Source organism: Brachyistius frenatus, unplaced genomic scaffold, assembly GCF_029030835.1.
Source record: "Brachyistius frenatus isolate BFR_SWC_R1_liver_20210118 unplaced genomic scaffold, ASM2903083v1 Contig_20, whole genome shotgun sequence".
In the NCBI taxonomy this organism is placed as follows: Eukaryota; Metazoa; Chordata; class Actinopteri; family Embiotocidae; genus Brachyistius; species Brachyistius frenatus.
The window spans coordinates 2,924,558-2,946,672 of NW_027210619.1; the positions used below are offsets into that span (position 1 = coordinate 2,924,558).

A 22,115-nucleotide genomic window follows, 5' to 3' on the forward strand; every position below is an offset into this window, starting at 1 on the left:
ACCTTCTAGGTGAGAGGTAACAGTGCTAATCACTGCACCACCAATCTTCCCAGGAGTTAGACCGCATTATGACAAATCTTTGGCTCACTGCAACCTATAACTCCACCGGCCATAAATATTCATTCAAATGCGGCCAAAATTGCCACAGACATTCTTTGGATAGTAGATATACATGTTTTCAAGGGGGTCTGCAGTGATATCTTCCTGTAATGTGTTGTGAATGCAAAACTTTTTAAATTTCTCCAAATGTTTCAACTTCACTAAAAGTTGAATCACCATCAACAGGCCAAGGTGGAATCTGAACCATTAATAGCAACCTTTGGTGAAGTCGAATCTTTTACCTGTTGAGTTAACCAGACTGTCTGTTGAGTCACTGGAAGCTCTGAGTGAACTCCGTGAAACTCTTTCTCCTTTCCCAGCTCGTCCTCCGGTGCAAAGATAGTCCAGCGGTCTACGCCGACTCCAAGCTGGAAAAGACCTCATGAAGCCATGGGGTCGACCCCCACCGAGGTAACACACACCATACATGGTTTACGGAGGGTGAGTTCCCTTAATAAGCCACATGGTTCACAGAGAGCAAATCCCTGTAAGGGAAAGCCGTGTGGTTCACAGAGGGCGAGACCTCCTAAGGCAAGTCCCTCTGTAAGTCACACACTAATGATACTAATACCAAACCAAAGGTTAACTGCAATATAAAACTCAAACAAAAAAATAAGTCCAGAAGAGATCTTCTTTTTCAAACAGTGAGAAGTAACTTGAGGCATGTTCAGAAAAAGGTCATACTCCAAAAAGGGATAAAAAAAAAAAAAGTAATCCAAAATATCCAAAGTATGTTGTCCAAAATATGATAAAAAAAAAGTCATACTGTCGTCTGAAATATTCAACAACAACAAAATTCATTTTTATATATAGTATATAGTATAAAGTATATAGTATATAGTATATAGTATAGAGTATATTGTATACAGTATAGAGTATAATAGTTTGATGTTTTGCTGTGACACAGAAAGTTGATGTTTAAGGTCAAACGGTGCTCCAAACCTCACGAAACTTTGCACATGCGTCAGACACCAACTTTAATGAGTTTCTGAAGATGTTAAAGCCGCCAAAAAAAGGGCAATTTTTTTTAAAGTTAGAATAAGGAACGAGATCCCCGACGTGCAGCGTGCGAGGGCACGCATATCACTGCTTGCAGTTTTAATTTAACAATATTATTTCAAGTAAACATCATAGACCACAACAAGCTATTTAAATATACAGTAAATATGGCTTGTTGATGAACCCATAGTGTGTGTCAATGTTGTGGTTTCGGCTCCTTTTCTGTTTTTGTTCTTATTGTTTGTTGTTGTTTTTATTCATCATACCGATGATAAGCGCGGTAGAATTAGCCCGCCTGATGTGTTGATACAAGAGGACAGTATTCCTATTTATGGAAACATTTACATCCATGTGATTATAATATTGACAAACATGGATAAATGGTTTCTCTTCAGTCAGCTAACTCAACACATATATTATACAATATCCAATCTGTACCAATGATTCATAAAATCGAACTAAAAAAACAGACAAAAATCTGACACTCAGCATCGATGATGGTAATATGTAATTAACAGAGAGATTACAGGACCAACAACATTGTATATTTGCTGTGTTGGTTTTCTGAAGGTGAATTTTCATAGTCAAATCTAACGATTGACAAAATAAAAATCAAGATTTTGTTTCTAACTCTGACGATCATGAAGAAATCAACTTCTGTGTTGATACAAGGTCAGCATACCTGAATGTGGGCACATTGACAGGATTCAAAGGAGCCTCTTTCTTCACTGACCTTAGAGAAGCAGGCGAAACACTAAACAACCCCCACACACCTGATATGAGACACACTAATTGTGTCTGTTTGTTGAAGCAGTAACTGGATTATGGTTGCCACAGGTGTCTTGTAGTTGGTACAGCTAGTATAGTGATGGATGTTGCTGCCAGGAGCACCGCAGGGTGAAGCACGTCAGGAATGTGTGGGGTCAGCTGAGATTCGTGTGAAACAGGTTTAAGGGAAACCTCAGTAGAATTGTGAGATGATTATGAAATAAAATCTGATATGAGACAAAGACAAACTCTCTTGCAACACCTACAACTGTTGATCGACTCTTAATATCAGCAAAATCTCTTCATGGTATACTGGAAATAAATCGACTTCTTTACTGCTCATGAGGAAAAAAAAAGTCTGACTTCAGGCATTTGTTTTTGCTGCATTCTAAAAAGAGATGAAAGTCAGCCTCCTGGAGGGTCACTTTACAAGTTATTTATGTGTCTACATCCTATTTGTGACATTGGCACACATTACAGACTGTGTTTCAATATTTTGAGACACCACAGTTGCGTGTGTGCCTCAGAAGTGTTCAGCTCTCTTGCTGATTTTGAACAATGATACTTTATCTCCTGTGGCGCTATTTGGTGACTGATCTACAAAAGACGTGAAAAACAAGATATTTTCCTTTCCTGCTTGCCAGGAATTTAATTTTACTTGGAACTCGGTTGTTGTGGTGAAGTCACAGCTTCAGTGTTTGTTGTAGGACCATGTGGTGTCCATGATACTATGCCTCTCATCCAGTGTGACCAAATCTGTACAGTACCTGTTTTTCCAGACTGTAAAATACAAAGGAACATACTTTCCATGGGTGGGATTGGGTTTCCATATCATTCAAGCTTTTCAGACACAACCTGAAAACTGATTTGTGAAGAGCTGGGTGTGTTCACTTTTGAAAGGTTGGTGTTTTCGCTGTTACGTACGGCAGCTGTTGTTCAGAAGGAACGCAGTGCTACCACAGGTGTAAACATATTTCCATCTGCCTCCACATGCAGAAGTCTCTTAGGCTTGGACACAATAACTCAAATCATTTGTGTGTTTTAAGTAGTTGTGCCTTTAGTTAAAGTCAACAAATAATAAAAGAAGATTAAAACTGCAAGCAGTGATATGCGGGCCCTCGCATGTGCAAAGTTTCAGGAGGTTTGGAGCATCGTTTGACCTTAAACATCAACTTCCTGTGTCACGGCGAAACATCAAACTTAGTCGTGTCACCCTGGCTATACTATATACAAAAATGACTTTTTTAATCACTTTTTGTAGTATTACCTTTTTCTGAACGGTCTGATTGCATGCCTATGGGGATCGAATCCAGTTACTTCTCACTGTGAGGCAACTGTTCTAACCATTGCACCACTGTGTCATACTATAGCATGTGGTCCAAAATATGAAATAAAAAAAAGTCATGTTATAGCACTCGCCTTCTGTGAACTGTTTGGATTACCTTGAGCCAGGCTCAAACCCTCATGCTCCAGAGGTCCAGCTCTGAAGTGGCATCTGTAGAACGCTGGACTATCTTCAGCGCAGTAGAATTAGTTGCGACGGAGAAAGAGTTTCACGGAGTTCACTCAGAGCTTCCAGTGACTCAACAGACAGTCTGGTTAACTCAACAGGTAAAAGATTCTCCTTCACCAAGGTTGCTATTAATGGTTCAGATTCCACCTTGGCCTGTTGATGGTGATTCAACTTTTAGTGAAGTTGAAACATTTGGAGAAATTTAAAAAGTTTTGCATCCACAACACATTACAGGAAGATATTTAATATCACTGCAGACCCCCTTGAAAACATGTATATCTACTATCCAAAGAATGTCTGCTGAAATTTTGGTTGCATTTGAATGAATATTTGTGGATGGTGGAGTTATAGGTTGCAGTGAGCTAAACTTTTGTCACAATGCAGAGTACTTTCTGGGAAGATTGGTGGTGTGGTGATTAGCACTGTTGCCTCTCCGCCAGAAGGTTTGGGGTTCAATTCCCCCCCATTGTTGTGACTTTAAAAAAAAAATCATACATGTCCTACACGGGTGCATGTCGTCCAAATTATGAAAAAAAAAAAAAAAAAAGTCATACAATAGCAAAAAGTGACCCAAAAATTATTTTTGGGTCATTTTTTGGACGACGTGCTGTAGTATGACATTTTTATCACATTTTGGACAACATACTATAGTATGACTTTTGGCCACCACGCCACGGGCACACCGATCAACAAAAATGAATTATTTTGATAACTTTTAATTCCAAACATGTCAAGAGTGCACAGACTAAATTTCAAGTCGGTCCAACAAAATCTGTAGGAGGCGTTTGTTAAAGTACAACGGGTGAATCGCCAAAAATGGCGACTAAATTCAAAATAGTGGACTTCCTGTTGAGTTGATGTAATGTTGCAGTGTAACATTTTTGTACATTTCGGTGTGATACACGTCCACCAGATTTCGTGCATGTAGGTAAATGTAGCTGCTGGGGCATCTGTTTAGGGGGCGCTAGCGAGCCATTTAGCCACGCCCACTCGCGGCTCCACTAAAAACATTTTTTTTCTTCGCATTTTAGTACCAACTTTCATGAGTTTTTGAATATGATAAAGCCTCCAAAAATGCAGTTGTTTACAGAGAATAATAATAATAATAATGCGGAATAATAATTCCTTGAAGAACAATAGGGCTTTCGCACCATCGGTGCCTGGGCCCTAATAAGGAGCGGAGGACAGTGTCATCATTTTAATACGTCGGTGTCCAACCACCTATCCTTAAACACAACAGCATGTGATGATTAGGACATATCCAGAATTTTTGAACACCTCAAATACAGTCAAGTTTTATTTAAATGAAAGAGGTCTTACAGAGAAATCAACAACTACTCCTAAATCTAACTATATCCTCAATTTGCCCTTTAATTAGTACAAAATTATATTGTTATTTAAAAGGGTTAAAAGATCAATGCTGCTGGGTATTAAATTCTGGTTGAGGAATACTAAATCCTTTTAATTTATTTTCCTAAAATTAATCAAATTTAATTATACTAAATTCAGTGGAATATGTATTATAAAATGAATGTTTTCCAGGTTTACAGATAAATACATGACCTCAGTGGTGGCCGCCACCCTGATGATAATACAGGAGTGGACAGTATGAAAAACACCTCACTGTCAGGTCCACTTTGCTAAATTAATAAATGACGACAGTTATAGAGTCATCACTGTTTTCAAGAAAATCTCATCATTACATCACCTCCTGTTTCCCTGTTTATTGGTCAGTGCTCCTGTTTGTTACCGGATTGGATCTCTAAACTTTTAATGACCTCTTCTCAGAAAAAAAAAATCAATGGTAGTTCCTTCAAAATAAAACAATATTTTTTTAACTGATCACATAGTTGGAAAATTATCCTCCACCAAATGGTTGAGGTTTCCAGTTTAACTTTTTATGAACAATAATGTGTACCAAATGGACAGTGTGTGTAAAACTTGTGAAAAGAAATACAATATTTCACAAACAACATAAACATAAAGCTTGTTTTTAAATGATGAATACTTAAAACAATAACCAAAAGTCACACAATATGGCGTGCAAGTTTTGTAGAACCAGATCAGACCTGCTGATTTGGGTGGTGGTGAAACAACTTTACAGTTTCTGACCAATGGATCTTTTGGTCTTCAATGAATGATTGCGGTCTCATTTTTAAACAGAAAATACTTCAATTTAAACACATACTTCAGATTCTTCTGAAATCCACAGTGCACCCTGGGAGTTCTTTAGAGCCTAGCACTACCACAGCATGTAATTGAAGGCTGGTTTAGGTTATGTAAAACTAATTTTCTAGCAAGATCTCACAATTGAAATGTGCTCTGATGCGACAGGATCACTGAAGTCCCATCAGACGAGATGAAGTGAGGCCGAGTGTGATCGAGCAGCAGAACTCTGACTCACACTCAGTCGCAGACGAGGATTTAGGTAAAGACAGACTCTCATAACTGTGTCTGATCTCTGGATCAGTCTGTCTGATTGTGGTCACATCTGTGATGTAAACACATAATTGTGGTTCTGATTGTTGTTTAGTTCGTAGGACTCAAGAAGGTATGTTGTAGTAAGATTTAGGTGTGTTTGTTTTGTGGATGTGTGCATGTGGAGGAGCCTCATTCCTCATGATAAATCAACCGTTAGTCATTAACACCCATTCAAACATACATGCATTCTTACTTAGTGATCTATTGCAGGCAAGAGTTAACATGAAACAATTACTTATTAAAAACCCCGTTCACTTTTGAAAAGCACTGATTTTCATTCAATTCCGATAAACGTAGGAGGGAAACATTTCTTCTTGGGCCTGTTTCTGTTTCTGTTTTAAATTCACTTAGTGTCATCCCTTGTATGCCACTGTGAGCTGTTGTTTGCAGCTCAGCGTCCATTAATGCTGTCAAAGTCTTTGTCCAATTTGAAGTCTGTGCTGGCCTGGATCAGCTGCTGCAGTCAGCTACATGCCAACAGAGGAATGCTCGCTCTTTTACTTTGCTTTGTCATGTTCCTCTGGTGTGACCTCACTCACCTCTGGAAATATGTAGCTCAGGTTGTACAACTAATGCTACAGGAACAATTGAAACAATTATCCATATCTGTAATAGATTTGTACACCTTAGACTATTTATTTTTATCATATTTTACAGCACAATCGACAGCTTGCCAAGTATGCCACTGTTTGCTCAGAAGCAAATTTATTCTTTTAATTATTATTTAATCTTAAGTAGCAGCCTTTTTAATAACACTTCATAGGTCTGAGGAAGTCTGCATATATTTCTGCCAGACTTGCATTGTTCCTGTGCGATAATATAAGTACAGACCTTACAAGTCAGATGTATTAACCACAAAGCAACAAATCACCTTAATTGGAGTACATTGTTCCCTGTGGTAGATTACTTATCTCAGGCAACTTTCAAATGTTTTGATGTTGTTTGCAGATTAATGTGAGCAAATGCTTGCATTCAAGTAGATGAAGTACAATATTCATGATTCGTAGTTTAGTTCCAAAAAAAAACATGTTTATTCGTAGCTATAATTTTATATCATTTTTGTGAAGAAAATTGAAATAATAGTCTGTGATAAAGTGTGCTTTGATCACTGAATTTAAACCCTCGGTTTGCATTGCTTTGTAACCTTAGGAGACCCTTTTAAACAAGCACAGTCAGGAGTTCAAGCTTTTTCAATTAATAATTCATCGGTGAATTGAACTGTGCGCTTACTGGGCAACATTTAATACGGGTTCACCATCTGTAGTGTAGCACAACACTGAATGGTCACATTCACGTCTCCTGCCTTATAAAGACCTTATAAAAGCGCTATCATGTGATAACCGTGATGCAAGGTTTGTGGAGGTTATTGTTCCAGGAGTTGTTGTACGGGTGTCAGCAGGTAACAGTGGGCTGTGTGCCCTGCCCCTCTTCCTCTTCCTCCTCCCTCCTCCTCCTCCTCCCTCCCCCAGGCTGCTCTTTCCTACTTCTCCAGTTCCCTATTTGGCCCGTCTCGGTCGGGCTGTGGGCGGGTTGCTCGGTTTTTGTCGCTCACTCCCACAGTAACGTGACGAGAACCTTTCCCGCACGCAAATTGCTGGGAGGCAGAGAGAGGGGAGGAGGGAGCAGACCCATGCGAAACTTACCATACACATCGGCTTTTAGTCTGATAACAGCAGGAGCTACCGTGGACGGTCCGCAGAGAGACACCGGAAACTTCTTCTAACGGAGGAAACTTCATACAGGCTGCTTTGCCTTTATTTATTTATTTATTGTTTGTTTGTTTATTTGTGGAGTATTTATTTCTGTCAAAGATGAACGGAGTGACGAGGAGTCTGTGCACGTTTGAGGACATCAAAAATCAAGAATATGGGGTAAGATATTGTTCATATATTTGTGGGATTTCTAGTGTTTTATCAGCTCATAGGCCAATATTCATGTGTTTGTTTATTGCCTGTATGGAATCACTTTATTTTTTGCCCATTGCAATTTCATCTTTTGGTCCGTTTCCAGTTCTTTCTGTACTTTCTTTTGTCTTGACATGGCTCTGCTCTGTTTTTGTGATTCTGTCACAGATCTTCAGTGGCTTCATCTGCTCCTCCAAGTGGTGTCTTTACCATTAAGTCTATGGCTTTGTAGTAATTAAAGTATTAGCTCCTTCCCCCACCCCAAAGTCCCATCACACACACACCACGTAGAGACAAGGCAGCAGGTCAGAATTAGTCTAAACAACATCTGTGTCTGTGACAGGTGCCTTCTGGCCACATCATCAAAGGGCTTACAGTTGCAGTTGTGACAGACTGTGAAGGCAGCTCAGGACCTGGAAAAGCTTTGTGCAGTATGATGTGCACCACCTGTGGGCATGTGAAGTTTGTTGCTGCAGGATTAAACTGCACACTTCCTTGATTTGTATATGGCGTGCTTTGCTGCATCAATGAGTGATCAGCAGCTGCCTGGATGTGGCTATATCTGCTGTCTCCGGCAGTAATGGCTTAATCATTCACTTACTGTTAACCTGCACTGAAACTCGACACTTTCACCTCCTCCAGCTCAGCAGCCTCCCGCTGAGCTTCATACCTGCCACCCACTGAGCTCTTATCACATGATATTACAGGGACACTAAGCCAATACAACATCAAATGAAATCTAACTGAGTAGAGGGCCAGAACTTGAGATCCAGACTGTACATTTGTGTCAACTGTCTCGACAGAAATATCACTTTCTTTTGTGTAACTGTACAACTGACAAAAAGGGTCAAGGTGTACAAAAGGCAGCACCATACACTCACTTACACACCTAACAAACTGATTAACTGCACTGAGGAATGTGTTGTGAAGGAACACTTGAAACTATGTGGGCTCAGCCTTTATTTAATCTACCACATATCCCATTTTAACATGCAACTGATAGCACATTTGCATTAACTTTATACAAAACCCAAGGTCAAATCCAGCAGTGTTTACATAGTTGATGGTGTTTCAGGTCAATCTAGGTACAGCAGCCGAGGTGTCGGACCTCTAAATGTAACATACCGTAAAGACTGCGTGGAACTGACAGATAGTAAATGACACTCTCACTGGTTATCAGTGATATGTGTGTGAGGATACATGAGGAGAGGAAATGAGCCTGATGTATCACAGAGTTCTTCAGTGGATATTTTGTTGTTTTGTTGACAAGTGTACTTGGACTGAAATTATGTAATGGAAATTTAAGAAAAAAACAGGAGGAACAATCAGCACCAATTTTGAAACAATGTTCTGTGAAGTTGATAGGGAGAAAAAAAATCGGATTATTCAGCCATTCTTGTGAAGTTTTGGAGATTTTTTTCCTCCTCAAAAACCGAGAATTTATGAAGAAGATACGTTTTATTCTGTCTGGTCAGGCAAGATTTGAAATAATGCTACAACTATCCCTCCAGACATTTATAGTTTTGCCTTGTTGTGTAAATTGTTGTACACATTCCTGATGTCTTTCCTCATCTTCAGTCACCATGTCAGTCAGGAGACTCTGACATCAGTGGCTGGGAATGGGCCAAACATGACATAGATGTTGAGGAACGATTGGAATATGCCCGAGCACGCCTGGTTCACACGCAGCACAGACCAGGAAAAAAAAACCAAAGAGATGATTATTATTATTATTACTGATAGTGAGAGAAATGTAGAACTTCTAGTGTTCTCTGTCACTGCTCTGATGGATCCTGATGTTCCTGGATCGGATGCTTGTGTAGGCACCTGTTCACATGTTCAAGTTCTCACATCGCAAACAACCCAAGACTTCACTTCACACCTCAGTTCATCTCTTCCATTTAAAAATGAACTTCACCTTCAGTTTAACCTTTTACTTTGTGTAGACAGTCAGTCAGTAACTAATACTCGCTGAACCACTGTTTTTATTCTCAAGAAAAGCCATATTTAAAACTAAGACTGCAGCAAACCATTTTCATAATCAAGCAATGTATGAGTTACTGTTTTCATTAAATGATTAATCATCTAGTGTATGAAATGTCCAAAAAAAAGTGAAAAATGGTATTACAATTTCCCACAGCCTAAAGTTACAACTTCACAACGCTTACTTTGTCCAACCAACAGTCCAAAGCCCAATAGTATTTCACTCACTGTCAGTTATGACAAAGATACCCAGTAAGCCTTCACATGTGAGAGGCTGTGGACCAAAAAATGACTAATCAATTAAAAAATATATATTTTCATTTGGTAAATAAATCGATTAATGGCTGCAGTTTTTATTAAAACTCCCTGTGTCTGTTGGTTGGGGGTTGAATCACAATAATTATAGAGCCAACAATAAAGGTGTCAAGTATTGAAAGTTGGCATTGAAGCTTTGATTGTTAGCTTTGTTAGCTCACTCTTTGATCAGATATTTCCTGATAACTTTGAAGTTTAAACTGTATTTCAAGAAAGACCCTGTTCAGCTTTTGTATCAGGACAACATGGAGAAGTTCAGCAGATTGTGTAAAGGGTTTCATAAAAATGTATCAAAACCTGGTTGTAGTGGCCACTGGTAGTGAAGACTGTCAGATCACACACCTATTGCCTGGGAGCCTGAGAGGCCAAGTTTTATAGTGCCGTTGGACAAAAGACAAAAGTGACATCTGTGCAGCGTGTATGGGAAAGCAGTGCAAGAGAGGGACAAAGTGATTTACTTTATTATAAGATGCACACACACACTTGCACAAGCAGGAGGAATTTTTTGTGGAATGCAGGAAGTACACCAGGAGACACAAGAGGATTATTTACTATTTATGGACATGCAGTGGTACCTGTGCTACCTCAGTTCAGAAATCTACACACTTTAATATCAGGTATTTGTTTTAAAGTGTCAGATTCACAAGCACTGTCTGTTTACCACAAACATTCCCAAGTTGTTCGTCACCCCTCTGTAAATTATACCTGGATGATTTACGGGCCTCCTGATGCCACAAAAGCGTCTTCGTATCCTCTAAGCCTTTCAGCCTGTCTGTGCCCGTGATCTTTTGTGTCCATTGTCGTGCACCTGGCTGTGGACTCTGTGTGTGAGCTTAGTTTCAGGTTTCTGCCATTATAAAGGTAGCATGCACTTTGGGCTCCTGAATGTGTATCTGCGTGTGTGTATTTTCCAGCGTGTGCACGCATGCCTCACCATCCATGAGCACATCCAACTAGTCCTTTTGTGTGTGTTCCCGGGAGGTCTTGTATTGCAGGTTGTCTTTGAAGGTGGGACAGACAGCATTTTTGTATTTCAGTTGATATAAAAAAGAAAATAGACAGAGAGACTAGCATGTAAATATCTTATGTTCGAGCGAGGATTAGCAGAGTCTTTGTTTGGTTGCCTGTGAAAGGCCAGAGAAATTGTATAATGACGGATTCCTTCTTAACAACCCTCCTACTGTTCCTACCCCCACCCTCCCACCACCCCCCACCCCTTTTTTTCCTCTCCTAATCGGTGCTCCCTGTTTGAGCATTTATGTCTGCAGTCTGAGTGGAAAGCATGTAAACAAGTGGGGAATTTTTTTTCCTTTCATTTCTCTTAGTTGTGTTTCTTGTTGTTGGACCCCCACCACAACTGTTAGGCAATTTCCTCTTTTTTTTTTTTATTGTTGGTTCGTACATTTTCTGTTTCTGTTCTGATCTCGCCTTCATTTCGTCGTCCCATCTGTCTCCCCCTGCCTTTTCTTCCATCACGGTACTTCCTGAACAGATAACCAACTAATCCAAAGGCCTTCTGTGGTCTAGAGTACACATGGCTTTTATTTTATAACCGATCTTTATCATGGCCGTTACGCAACACAAACCAGTTCATTTTCCCCATCTGGTCAAAATCAAGAGATAGTCTGCATATCAGACAACAGACTTTCTATACAGAGGAAGAGAGTAGCATCTTTATATTTCAATACACCCATACTGTAAACTGCAAAAGAATTGAGTTTAAAATATAATATATTCATAATTTACTGCTATTTTATTGCTTTTTATTATTATCTTATTGCTTCCTGTATGCTGCTGTAGCAAAAAAATGTCCCCTTGGGGATTAATAAAGTAACTACCTAACCTAACCTAACCTAACCTAATTGGTTAATCTGTGACTGTGTCAAATAAAGAAAAAGCCTGTCATGATTTCACAAAGCCCATCGTAATGTTTTCAGGGTTTTGTTGTGTCCAGTCTCCATCCAAATACATAAACATAAAAAAAACATAATTTAAGACAAGAGGAAAGCAACAAGTCATCACAACTGCAAGCTGGAAATGACTACAACCATTAACCATTACAGAGAAAAACATTAGGTTTCCCATGTTTTCCACATTTGACATATGATCACATGTATGCCACATGTTTACCACAATGTTTACCATTTTGCAACAGATGATAACATAGTGAAAATATGTGGAAAAGTTTTCACCTGGGAATCTACATGAGTTTCACACATTACACTATAGAAATGTTCCAAAACCACATTTCCCATTGGCAGAATACATATTTCACGTGCACAATTACATGTGTATGTAATTCATGTGATCACATGAGTTTTTACACATGAAACTCATGGCATTTTTCTGTAAGGGATTATCTTTTATATTACTCATTAACCAATCAGGTCAGTATAATATATCACTGATTAAACTCATTGCGTGTGTGCAGCCGTTCCATCTTTGCTTGTTCCATGTCTCACAGTTGACACAAGGAGGGCACAGTAAATACTCAGGAAAATCAACAGAACAAGTTGTGTTGTCAGCAATGAGTTATATAATGTCTCTGACCTCCTCTCTCACATCCGCATGCTTCCCCCTGCACAGACGCTCGCTGGGTGTCGCTAATTAGGGACATCCATGTGCTGGAAGACACACACCCAGTCACGTCCAGCTAAAGACTTTTCCCATCAAAGTAACGTCTCTCCTGGGACTAAAATAAAAATTTGGGAAGGTTTGCGTGTTTTTGCTTTTGAAGGTCAAGCGTTGTGTCTGTGCATTGTTTTGTCTCGGACTTACTCCTCCCTTGTATATTGTTAGTCTGCCAGAGAGTTTATGGCTACCGTGAGGTTTTGTTGCCATAGAAACATTCCGTCTTGCTTGACATGACATTTTCTTCCCACTTTTCCCAGAAATCCAGCCAGTGCTTCCAATTGGCTGCGAGCATCTGGACAGTTTCCACCTAAGTCCCTCTGACGTCTATAGCACACAATTTAAATCAAACAATCTGTCTCTGTGCAGCTGTGAAAAACTTTTGCTTTCTCTCTGACGTTGGTGTCACTCTCTCTTACTGGTTCCACCTCCCTCGCTCCCTCCTTCTCGTTTTCACTTTGTGAGTATGACTCAGTCTCTCCTCCTCTTTTTTCCCCTCTCCCCCTCAAAATATTCTTCAACCACTCTCTCCATCACATAACGGTCTCTTTGTGGATTCACTTCATCTTCTTCTGCCTTCGCTTTCAGGAGGGGTGCAGGCGGCTGCGGCTCACACTGCACGACCAGAACCAGGCAACTTGGACCACGGAGCAGCACAGAGACAAGGTAAGAACTTCCTGCACATGATAACTTAGGCAAACAGAGGAAAGACCAAGTCCCGGGCATCTGAGCAGTGGGATATAGAGGAGTGTTGTGATTCAATGTAGAAGAGAATAATTGTTGTAAATCCATGATGCGAACATCTCATGCCAAATTCTGTGGTTTGAGATATTTAAATGAATTTAGTTTGTTGTAAGACATGAGAGTGAATCATCTTAAATTCTTTGAATGATAAAAAAGTTATTAAAAAAAAAAAAGTTTCTGAGAGGTAAAGGTGTGTTTCTTAAATCCATATTTGGGGATGAAAGTTCCCATAGTTAATCTTCTTACTGAACCTGAGGAATTAGCTCAGAGCAACCAGGCTTTCACACATGTATCACACAGCATTACTAAATATAAAAGGACACAAACCGCTTATTAGCATGCCACAGATGCCACCAGCTTTTCATTAGCGTCATTCCCACACGCTTAAAAATGTGTCAAGACAACCATTGTTCTACCAAAACCAGCGGGACCTCCAGAGTAGCAGAGTTACAAAACAAACATCTCTCCACCTTTTTCTGCCTGTTCTCTCTCTCTCTCTCTGTTTATGGTTTTCACCAAGTCTGTCTTCCATCTCCAAAGAAGCACCAGATGTTTATGGGTTAGTCTCCATAGTGATTACGGGTAATATGTTTCAGCCTCCTGATTATAGAGGCTCACTGTCTGTCACATGCAATCAGGACTAATTTACTCCAAACAAGACTGTATATTCTTCATTCTTGGGTTTTAATTGTATAATTTTTCCAAAATATTTCTCCCATGTTACGTAATGATTTGTAAACGGATGTACTCTTGGCTGTTCTTCAGGATGCTGTTGTGCAATATTGATCACAAATATGATCCAACTCCTCCTGGATCATCGCCACGTTTTCTCACGATGTATCCGCCCATCCACTCGTGCTCAGGCAACACAGTGCAAGTCCCATTTTAACTCTTCTGCTCTCTAATCTCCAGCCAATCGGACGAGCTCTGGTGCAGCCAGCCGGTGACAGGACAGGTTTGACCCCCGAACCAGTGAAATCTACAGAGGAGCAGGTGGAGGTCATCAAGGTGGGTGTGACAGAGTGCCTATTATTTTGTAAGAAATAAATGTTGTATGAATGTTTTCTTTTCTTTTCGTGTGAAATTGGTATTTAAAATTCTCATGTCTTCTTGTTCCAGGTGTATCTACAGGCCCGCAGACAAGAGCAGCAGACACACCAACAGAGCCTGAAGATGCTGTCAGATGAGGTTTCACAGATACAGGAGGTCAGTCTCTGCACAGTATCTACCTCCGACTGTTTCACTAATGCACAAACACACACTCACACTGCAGTCAGTCCTCCCTGTTTCCTGGATTACGTCAGAATTGGCATGTTTGCATCATGTAAATTCCTCCCTGCACTCATGCTTCTGTTTGTTTTGCTTTTGTTTTCTCTTGGTTGATGATGAATTTTATATGTTGGTCCTTTGGTAGAGTACGAAACACACATTGAAATATTATTTAAAAAATACATGATAGTACTTCAATAACTCTGTGTTTCACACAGGTGAGGTATTGCCTAAAGACTCTGAGGGAGCAGATGGCGGCTAAAACCAAGGTAGGTCTATTCTGAGCTGCTTTGCTCTGCCCTCGCCATTGTTGAACTTTACATCCTGTGTGCTTGATGGCATTTCCTCCACAGCTCAATCTTTCTTTGCTGACTTCCTTCTTTTCTCTCTCCAGCCACACACTAACGGGTGGAAGGTGGGAATTCCCTTCAAAAAGAATGCCTCGGCTGCCCCTAAAGGAGGAGCTAAAGATGACTGGCAGGTGAGCAGTCTCAATGCACTATTGAATTTCTTGTGCATATTAAAGTCTCAGTCTTTGTTTTCCTCAGGGCAATGTGAGTGAGTGTTTTGTGTGATGTCTGTTATGTGATCACCTCCCAGAGGCCACAAATATGCTTATAGCACCCCCGGGGTGTATAAAAATATGTGAAAGAGCTGTTCCAGCACACTCAGTTCCTCTGCCTGCATATGTTATTGTTTTCAGGCCCTCCTCATTCCACAAATGCTTCCCTGTTTAATAGTGTTGCCTTTAATAGTGTTTCTGTCACTAAACCACACACTTTTAGCATCCACTACTGTGCACGTCAGCAGTGTTTTGTACAAACACCGCAAAGCTGACACTGCTCAGTTTGGTTTAATTGTTTTTGCACCCATTTTAGCAATATCTGAGAGTTACACCACAGCTCACTCAAACAAGTGTTGCAGAAACAGGAGGGAAAAGCTGGTCATGATCCAACGGCTCCAGTGACGCACACTGACACGCCTGTTGTCTTTATGACAGCCAAACCCACAGAACTGGGACAAAACAAAAACAAGATTTTATATTACATCATCATACAAGTATATATATCAGTCTTTAACCATCATTTTGCTTATCTGACATTTAATTCTCTATCTAATAGGATGCAGATGATGAAGCAGAGAGAACAAAGCTGAGAGAAGTTAGTAAACGGTTGTATGCACAGCTACAGGAAGCTGAGAAGAAACACCTGGATGAGAAAGAGAGATTGCAGGTAACAAATGCAGACAGAACTTGTGTTTACACTCATCCTGCATCATTACAAATGATTAAGAGAGTATTTCAGTTTTATAAAAGGCATATTTTAAACAAACTAAACTCCCTGTCTCCTCCAGGCTGAAGGCAGCAGGCTGAGGGAGCGTCTGAGCGACCAGGAGGAGAAGCTGAAGATCACAGAAGAGTCCAGCGAGAAAAAAGACAAGCGCCTCGAAGAGCTCCAGAGGCTGCTGGGAGGGATGGAGCAGGAGAGCGCCACCCTGCGGGATGCCATCCGCAACCGCGAGGATGAACTACGAGAACTACGCAAAATCAGAGAGGAGGGCCACAAAGGGGAGCAAAGGTCAGCTAATATACACACAATGCACACAAAATATATGTTCTTTGTCAATCGGTGATGATAAAATACAGACAAACAGTGTGCTGTAACTGTCTGTGTGTATTTTTAGGGCTGAGCAGTTGGAGAAGGAGGTGGCTATGCTCAAAGAAAAGATCCACCATCTGGATGACATGCTGAAAAGCCAACAGAGGAAAGTTAGACACATGATTGAACAGGTGAGATGCACATGTGTGAGTCTTTATAAAGCAAACACATTGTCTCCGTGTTCATATTTGTGCACAGCTCACTCACTGTTTGACTGTGTGTTTGCTCATCTCTTAGCTCCAGAACTCTCGTATGGTGATCCAAGAGCGAGATCGCGTGATCAAAGAGCTGGAGGAGAAAGTGGCATTTTTGGAGGCTGAGGTGAGGACGGCTTCTTGTCCTCTCCTACAAAAAGATTTCTATGGAATTTCAGAGGAATTTAAAGTAAAAATGGGAGAGAGGGAAAATGTGAAACAAAAAACGATCCTGCTCGGCCTGATCTGTTAAAAGAGAGAAGATGAAAGTGGAAAAGATGGAACCTCAGTTTTTTCTGTGATTACTGTATGTGACCACTGAAACCTTCTTGTGTGTGCAGAACCGGGAAATGCATGACCAGATGGACTACTTCCTTGGAGGACAAAGGTCAAATTCCTACCTTTCATCAGAGCACAACCCCCAGATTGTCTACAGGTAACTTACCTGACCCTTAGTTTGCCAATATTTCACCTGCAAACCATGCAAATGTGGACAAGTCTTGCATGACCCTTGCTTGCATAAGTTACAAGTATCGCATTTGTTTTGATTTCCGAATGAGTTAGAAAAAACGTGTGAAAAAAATTGCTACTCTGAGCAAAAACTCCAACCCATGCCTAAAAAATAACATTCAAACGCACAGCGAATCAAGTATCATCTACATAAGTTGCATACAGATTGTCTTCATTTTGTTTTCCATATTAAATCAATTAATTTCTCTTCTTCTTGTTGCCACAGTAAACCAATCAAGCCATCCAACTCGTCTAACAAACCGCTGCCCTTCATCAAAGTCATTGAGATCAAGTCATGAAGTGTGTTAAGTTCCACATCAGATCAACTGAATATTGAAGATGTCAGTGCTGAGTTTCCTAGACTGCAACTACAACTATAACAATAATCCACTAAGGCGTTAAACCAAATTCTCATGAAGGAAACTAGGGTGTTTGGCGACACACACGCACTGAGGATTGTTGTGTGTCTGTATGTAATAAATGAATGTGTGTGTGAGCTTTAATGTAGATACATTAGACACACTGACATGCATTTTATGTTTTACATGTAATGCTGCAAGTGTTTTAATTGTCCTTCCCTGTTTTGATCGTCCATTTCAACTGTAGCTAACTCTTCTGCCATGACAGTTCATGTAAAAATCATTAGCTAAATTATCAAAATTATTTGTCCTTGTTTTCGTTAATCACTCATCCACAATTCTGTTCACTAGCTGAGTAAATGGTATGATGCTTTAGAAAGGAAATACTGACTGGAGCCAATATAAGGACGCCTTGTGAATTTTTATGGCTACATATTTAGTTATTTAAGCTGTTTAAATAACTATATGGTCTTTAAGCCCCCAATAACAATAAGGCACGTTATGAAACTGTGCAGAAGCAGATGGAAAAATTACGTTTGGAAGCTTTGCTGCTTCAAAGTGTCGTTATTCTCAATATTTCTTGTAAAGCATTTCAGTTCCCAGTCATTGTGTACACAGTCCCCTTGTTTTGTACATATTATTAACGAATGTGATTTGAAGTCTTAATTTCTAACATATTCTTCCTTTTTATTTATTTATATTCAAATAACAGACTGTTTGTTTGATAGAGAAGCTTTTGTATGAAGTACATCCTAATCTGTTACCTGTGTTTGTAGTTTTCACAATAAATTCCTGAAATGTAATATGAAGCTTAATTTCATTTCTCACTGTAATCAAACCAGTATTTTAGGGGGCGCCCTCTGCTGGACACAATTAAAACTACAAATAAGTATATTGCACTGATCGTATTCAGTACAAGAACATTGTACAAAAACTTGACTGTATGTCACATTTTTATTTGGATGGCAACTTATACAGTAGACGCTGCAGAAAATAAAATGGTTTAGGCATTATGTTGCCTCCCTGGGAAACCTTAACACCAGATGTAACAGGCAACACAGACATCTTACAGTCTGTCTTTAAGAGTAAAAAAAGAAGAGACTTCCTCTGATACAATACCTCGCATTCAGATACATTAATGCATAAAAATATTGTTAAGTTACATTACACTGAGATAACCGATTAAATAAAAGAGCACTTATTCATCATTACAGTTCCTGAAAACACGCATGACTCCTGTAAATCAAGTGTTCAAGGCTGTCAAATTCAAAACGAATGTAAACATAAGTGACATAAACAGTGTTTTGTTTTTTTTACAGTGTGAATCAACCATTTACCACTGGTTTTCACTACAAACACTGTTAACATTAACATACAGTTGGTTAAGTTCAACAAGTCTGCATAGGCCTTAAAGTTGTGCAATAAATACTGATTGTCGTATGCATAGCTCCATAGCTCTGGCTTGGATTTGGTCAAATCAACCTTACTTACTATTGTCACTCATTAGATTCCTTTTTCTACCCAAATAGAGCACTCACACATGCAATAATACAGGATATAAATATAAGCTAAAGGTAAAGTAAAGAGCACTGTACCAGCAGTCTGATATGCACGATACTGTAAATCAGGTAATATGTTTTAGTATATGAAGGCAGTGTTATGTCACTCTATAGGCACTGTATTCACTGGCAGCACTTCCTTTTCCTTTGGATGGGATTAAAAGACTCTCAGAATGTACTGTCCAGTGTGTTGTAGTTGTCCTTGAAATTCTTCAGCTCCAGGAAATGTCTGGGCCTCTTGCTGCGTTGCTGCACTGAAGACGTGAGGTAGGTGGTTTGGGTGGGGGAGGAGGAGGTGCTCGCAGGCTCAGCAGTGCCAGTCAGGTCTTTGGCTGCAGACTGATGGTGCTGGCTCGAAGTGCTGCTGTGAGACTTCACACTGAAGCAAGGAAAAGCAGATTGTTCCCGCTGCATAATTAACATTCCATGTCGGGATTAGCATAAAGGAAAAGCTGTAAAAGGGAGGGACTTGAAAGATTGTGTTTACTTACACAGAGGCTAGTTTGGACAGAGCATCCTCATATTTTAAAAACTCTGATTCCCCAAAAGCCTAAAGACAAAAACAAGAGCCAAAGAAACAACATCGGTAAAGACATTACTGTCTGTGATAAACAAAATACGCACACAGAAATGCTGACCTCTGCCCCGTGTCGTGCTTTATTGTACCCATCGAGCACTGTGTCAATGAGCGAACTCTGGCTGTCTCTGAAGATGCAGTGGGAATTTCGTAGCTGCAGAAGCCACGTCCGAAACCTTTTCCCAGTCACAGCGGTGGATGTTCCCCCCAGTTCACGGAAAGGAAAACCTAATGACAGAAAGTGGAGGTGCTGCTGTAACAGAGGGGAGGATTTCATATTCCGTCACGTGAAAAACTAAATCAAAATGTGATTAACAGAGACAGAAAGGCTTACCAGTGTCTCTGATGGCATCCAGTGCTTTCATTCTGTACAGGTAGTCATAGGAACCTGCAACACACACACAGCCATTAGTGTAAAGGAATACAAATTCCTGACATTGATAGTTTCCGGGGTGGTGTGTTCAGTATGCGTGTATTTGTGTGCTCAACAAACCAGACTGTTCTCTCTGCTTCAGCCGGTCATCATCTACAGACAGCAGACGGGGCTCAAAGTGGATTTTCTGGACTTGGCAGAGTTTGGCTTCAATTTTTTGTCTGAGCTCCTGCGACACACACAAAATACTTCAGTACACACAAGAAAAAAAAAAAAAAAGCAGTCAGAATTCTAGGTAAAGAGCATAGCACTGCACAGGATAACACTTCTGGTGAGAGTGACTTTTACCCGGGGTGCATTGTGGCCGAGGGCAACATGTGGTCCTCTCCGAGACTTCATGGCGAGTCGCATTATTTGTCTTTTGACAAAGATGAACAGCAAAACAAAGACCTAGAGAAAAGCCAAGAGTTATATAATCTTTTTTTTTTTTTTTTTTACAGCTTTACTGAAGTTTATTTAACGATGAAATGCATTTATCATCAATATATTTAGACCTCTAAAAATAAAGGAGAAATCAGTGAATATAAATACATACAAAAAATATATAAATTTATGAAAATGATTATTGTTCATGGAGCAAAGCAGATTCAGGCTGTACACTTGAGTTGCTCTGCTCTTCTCATGCCTCATTTTCTACAATCACCTAACATATACACCCTCCCAATTCAGGGGTCTATTTAAGTTGCAAAAACATCCTATCTCTCCCCTCTTCAACCTGTCAATGGCTCAGCTGACCTGCATCAGTACTTCTGCCTGTTCTTTGAGCCCCACCACCACCACCACCACCACCCCAGGATCCACCTCCAGGCTTCATTAGGTTAAAGATATATAGTGTAGATATATACTCTTCACTCCCTAATATCTCTATGAAATCAGATCTACATAAAGTGATGGGGGCCAAGTGTAGACGCCAAACTCTAACCCTGTTCTGTTGCTGTAATAAGCATTTCAAACGTAAGCTGTCTTACTGAATTGTAATTTATCCCACAGACATTGTCAAGCACTAAATATCTCTATCACTTGTACATTTACAGACACAATAAGAACTTATATTTAAAAAGAAGACGGTGAGCTAGACTGACATTATAATTCTGGAGAGAGATTTAAACATTTTATATATTAGTTAAAAAAAACATTTCTCAGGTTAGCAAAATATATAAGACATATCTGTCAAACTACAGCTAACTAAAAAAAATGTACAGCAATCGTTTATTAATGTGCACTGTAAAATAAACCAACAAATAAGAATAAATACAATGTTAAAGAGGTGCTGAAGTTCATAGGAAGTGTTGCAATGCTTCTCATCTGAGTAAAGTTGTTCAAATGAGGACAAATATGTGCAACACATTGCTTTAATGCATAGACCTGTGGCATTTAATGTGCTCATATGTATTGTCTGTCTCTGCTGGCAGATAGATTTTGAACTTTGTACGTGAAGAGGGAATTTTGGGTTGAATTTACCATCACAGTTTAACTCTTTGGATTTAAGAGAGTTAACATCCTGTTTGTTTTTGATTGTTCTCACTCGGAGTTTAAACTTAAGCTTGATTTAGCGACTATAAAGTTAGATATATCTAATAGCAACGCGAATCAAACTCACCAGACTTCCGTAAACCATCACAAGCACTACGTTAATTCTCGAGGGAAGAGAATCCATCTGCATTTTGAAACTGAGCCTTTTTTTTTTTTTAATGCTACACTAAAGTAACTAAATCTCGCTTCAAAGTGCGTCCAGGTGTTGATCTTTGACAGACATGTGGTTTCGTTTAAGTCGCCGTTTTAAAAACAAGTGAAACCAACGCTGAACGGAAAACAGAAAACGGGGAAGTTAAGTAAAGTAAAGTGCTTGCTGCTGTCGGTACATCTCGGTGCCTGATTTGTTGACTTCCGTGTTAGTCACGTGGCCGGTACGGGCAGGGGTGACGTCAGGGCTAACGTTTGTCTGTCTGCTTCTGCCACCTGCTGTTGGATGTAACCTCACAACGACACGCCCAACGAACAACGAACCTTTCTTCCATTTAATTGTTGTGCTTCGCAGCAAATTGTGCGCTATTTATATTCACTGTGACCTCCCTAATAAATGCTGCCCTTGCTCACCACCCTTGTGCCGCATCACATG

The 22,115-nt window shown here is 39.9% G+C and overlaps 2 protein-coding genes across 3 annotated transcripts; one reads left to right on the forward strand and one right to left on the reverse strand.

Moving 5' to 3' along the window:
* Window positions 1-7,456: 7,456 nt before the first annotated feature.
* tuft1a (tuftelin 1a) lies at window positions 7,457-17,664 on the forward strand. The gene is made up of 12 exons (XM_069695952.1): window positions 7,457-7,731; window positions 13,282-13,359; window positions 14,350-14,445; window positions 14,557-14,643; window positions 14,925-14,975; window positions 15,101-15,187; window positions 15,828-15,938; window positions 16,060-16,283; window positions 16,390-16,495; window positions 16,602-16,685; window positions 16,900-16,994; window positions 17,295-17,664. Exons 1-12 carry the CDS (start codon window positions 7,672-7,674, stop codon window positions 17,365-17,367), a joined length of 1,152 nt encoding a protein of 383 aa, XP_069552053.1. The 5' UTR covers window positions 7,457-7,671; the 3' UTR covers window positions 17,368-17,664.
* Window positions 17,665-18,378: 714 nt separating this feature from the next.
* On the reverse strand, window positions 18,379-21,860 carry cunh1orf43 (chromosome unknown C1orf43 homolog). 2 transcript variants are annotated; one of them, XM_069695955.1, is made up of 7 exons: window positions 21,597-21,860; window positions 20,285-20,386; window positions 20,057-20,165; window positions 19,898-19,951; window positions 19,625-19,791; window positions 19,478-19,536; window positions 18,379-19,365 (listed from the first exon to the last, which is right to left on the reverse strand). In XM_069695955.1, exons 1-7 carry the CDS (start codon window positions 21,657-21,659, stop codon window positions 19,155-19,157), a joined length of 765 nt encoding a protein of 254 aa, XP_069552056.1. In that variant the 5' UTR covers window positions 21,660-21,860; the 3' UTR covers window positions 18,379-19,154. The 2 variants fall into 2 exon arrangements, with proteins under 2 accessions (XP_069552056.1, XP_069552057.1); XM_069695956.1 differs by lacking the exon at window positions 21,597-21,860 and having other exon boundaries at window positions 20,057-20,184; window positions 20,285-20,366.
* Between the last annotated feature and the right edge of the window lie 255 nt (window positions 21,861-22,115).